Source organism: Pyxicephalus adspersus, chromosome 11, assembly GCF_032062135.1.
Source record: "Pyxicephalus adspersus chromosome 11, UCB_Pads_2.0, whole genome shotgun sequence".
In the NCBI taxonomy this organism is placed as follows: domain Eukaryota; kingdom Metazoa; phylum Chordata; class Amphibia; order Anura; family Pyxicephalidae; genus Pyxicephalus; species Pyxicephalus adspersus.
The window spans coordinates 4,691,292-4,693,604 of NC_092868.1; the positions used below are offsets into that span (position 1 = coordinate 4,691,292).

The 2,313-nt window shown below is 48.6% G+C and overlaps 1 protein-coding gene across 6 annotated transcripts in view; it reads left to right on the forward strand.

Moving 5' to 3' along the window:
* The window catches only part of LOC140341472 (beta-1,4-galactosyltransferase 3-like), a 66,813-nt gene that overhangs the window by 44,190 nt on the left and 20,310 nt on the right, over positions 1-2,313 (forward strand). For 5 of the 6 annotated variants that reach the window (XM_072427267.1, XM_072427268.1, XM_072427266.1 and 2 more), the window contains one exon: positions 878-1,481. In XM_072427267.1, the coding sequence (XP_072283368.1) occupies positions 1,217-1,481 (265 nt within the window). In that variant the 5' untranslated portion in view covers positions 878-1,216. Of the gene's footprint in view, positions 1-735; positions 761-877; positions 1,482-2,313 lie in introns of those variants that run through there. The other variant, XM_072427270.1, reaches the window with a different exon arrangement.

Here is a 2,313-nt window from a genome sequence, read left to right on the forward strand (position 1 = left end):
GGGGTAGGTAGGTAGGTGGGAAGGATGGATGAGTCTGGCTGCAGTACAAGGAGTTTGGTGGTCTCAGGGGACAGGTAGGGGCGGATTTTTGAGATGTTGTGTAGGTGAAAGTGACAGGACCTGGAAATGTTCTGAATATGGGGGGTAAATGAGAGGGCAGAATGGAAGGTGACCCCATACAACAGGCCGGGGGGGATACCCGTGTAATAACAGTTAGGAATATGTCAGGGGGAGATTTGTAATGTGAGGGGGGAAATGATGAGTTCGGTTTTCTCCAGGTTGAGGAATGGGTCAGACATCCATGCTGAGATAGCTGACATTGTACTACAAGCCATGTTTTTATCCATGCTCATGTACTGAGAATGTGAATGAGCCCTCGGTCTCCATTGGGTGTATTTGGCAGAGCAGGGTAACCTGTTGTCACCTTCCAGGATAATTTATATGAAATAATCGGCTGACTTCTAGTGACAGTAACATGTTAAAGCTGTGAGATCTTTCTGCTTGCATGTACTTTCCCTTTGTGTATTCTGTTGCTTTGTTTCGTCCAGCTGGCCAGTCTGTGTACATGCAATGTTTGATATTGATGACACAGCGGAGGGAACTCCCCGCAGGACAGCCTTGGGGTGGGATTTCTTTCACCCTTTTCATTCCTTTATCAGAACAGTTACATAGTTGCTGAATGGCTGGAATACCCCCCCTTCCTCCTCCTCCTCCTCCTTCTTCTTCCCCTCCACCTCCATCCTGTATGCTTCACTTCCTAGTAAGTGCTACAATATAGCGGAGGCAACTGACTTGCTGCATCAAAGCCAAGCCTGACACTGGGTTGCTGGGTGCAGCCTAAAAGCTGATCCTATTCCCGTTTCTTTCCTTTTTTTAGGTCTGAAACATCTGGGATGCGAGCGCTCACTGCTCCGTCTGGCAACGCTTCATCTGGTGAGCGACGATCCCTGTGAAACGACAGAGACGCCTGACGAGCGACCCGCGTTCCACACGTGCCTTACTTCTCTCTGCCTGGTTTGTTTTTGGTGACGCTTCACCCCCCACCCCTCTTTTTTTTTTTTTTTTTTGCATTGCTGGATTTTAATTGCAATCATGCTACGTGGAGAACAGAGATGAGACAGCAGCCAGGGAGAAGTACAAACTCGCTGCTTACCAAACCTTAACCTGGATTTGTTTGTACTTTTCTGCGCCGGGGTGTGGTGAAAGAAACCGCAAGATGACCATCGCAAAAGCCCGCTACCTGATGCTCTTCTTCTGTGTGCAGCTGGTGGTCATGGCACTGCTGTACCGCGAGGGCTATCGGAAGAGGGTGGCGTACTTTTTTGGGATTTTCTACAAAAATGGACCTCACAATTTGGTGCTGCTGGCGCCGCAGAACTTGTCCCTGCCCGGGGACGTGTACGCCAACTTAAGTTTGATCGCCAAGCCGGCCGTGAGGGAGGAGCTGCTGCCATATTGTCCGGAGACGTCGCCGTTTATAGGTAGGTGGTTGTGGCAATTATTGCGATTGATTAGAACATTTGTAAGGTGGGGAAATGGGGGGTTTGATGGAAGTGCTGGGGGTTGCTATAACACGCAGGGATTTTCCAGCATCGCTGTGATTGGCCATTGGCTGCATCCATTGGTGTGTTGGGTCAGTGTGGACGTCCCAGCGGTGCATCAGGTGAACAACAATTTGTAGAACCCTCAGGGCCACATTGCATTGGGCATCCTGGTGGAATTGAATAACTTGCAATTTTTTTTAGGGCAAAACAATGCGCAGACCCCATGCAACTGTGCACTGGCATATTGTTACACATTTTGGGTGTTGCATTCATCCTTCTTCAGTGCTAAGGTGATCTTGCATTGAAAGCACTGAGTTTAGGAATTAGCTGAAGGATTAGTTCCAAAAGTTCATTGGCCATGTTGGGGGAAATTTAGGACACCTGCACTGTTGTGTCAGCAGAATCTGTGGCTGATATGGTCTTGTGGCCCCAGCGCTTTGGATTCAGTTCCTCCCTGGTGTTGCTGTTTGTGTTCCTCACACAGTGTAAAACCATCAATGTCCTACTGTATGCCTGTGGTGGGGAGTGCAAGCTCCTCTGTACAGAGACTGATGGGACTGGCTCAGCGTTCTCTGTACAGCACTATGGTATATGTCAAAGCTATATAAATGAGTGTGACTGTGGGGGGACATTAGAGTGTCAGCTCCTTTGTACAGAGATTTATGGGACTGGCTTAGCGTTCTCTGTACAGCACTGCGGTATATGTCAGAGCTATATAAATGTATAATAATAGTGTGTGACTGTGGGGGGACATTAGAGTGTCAGCTCC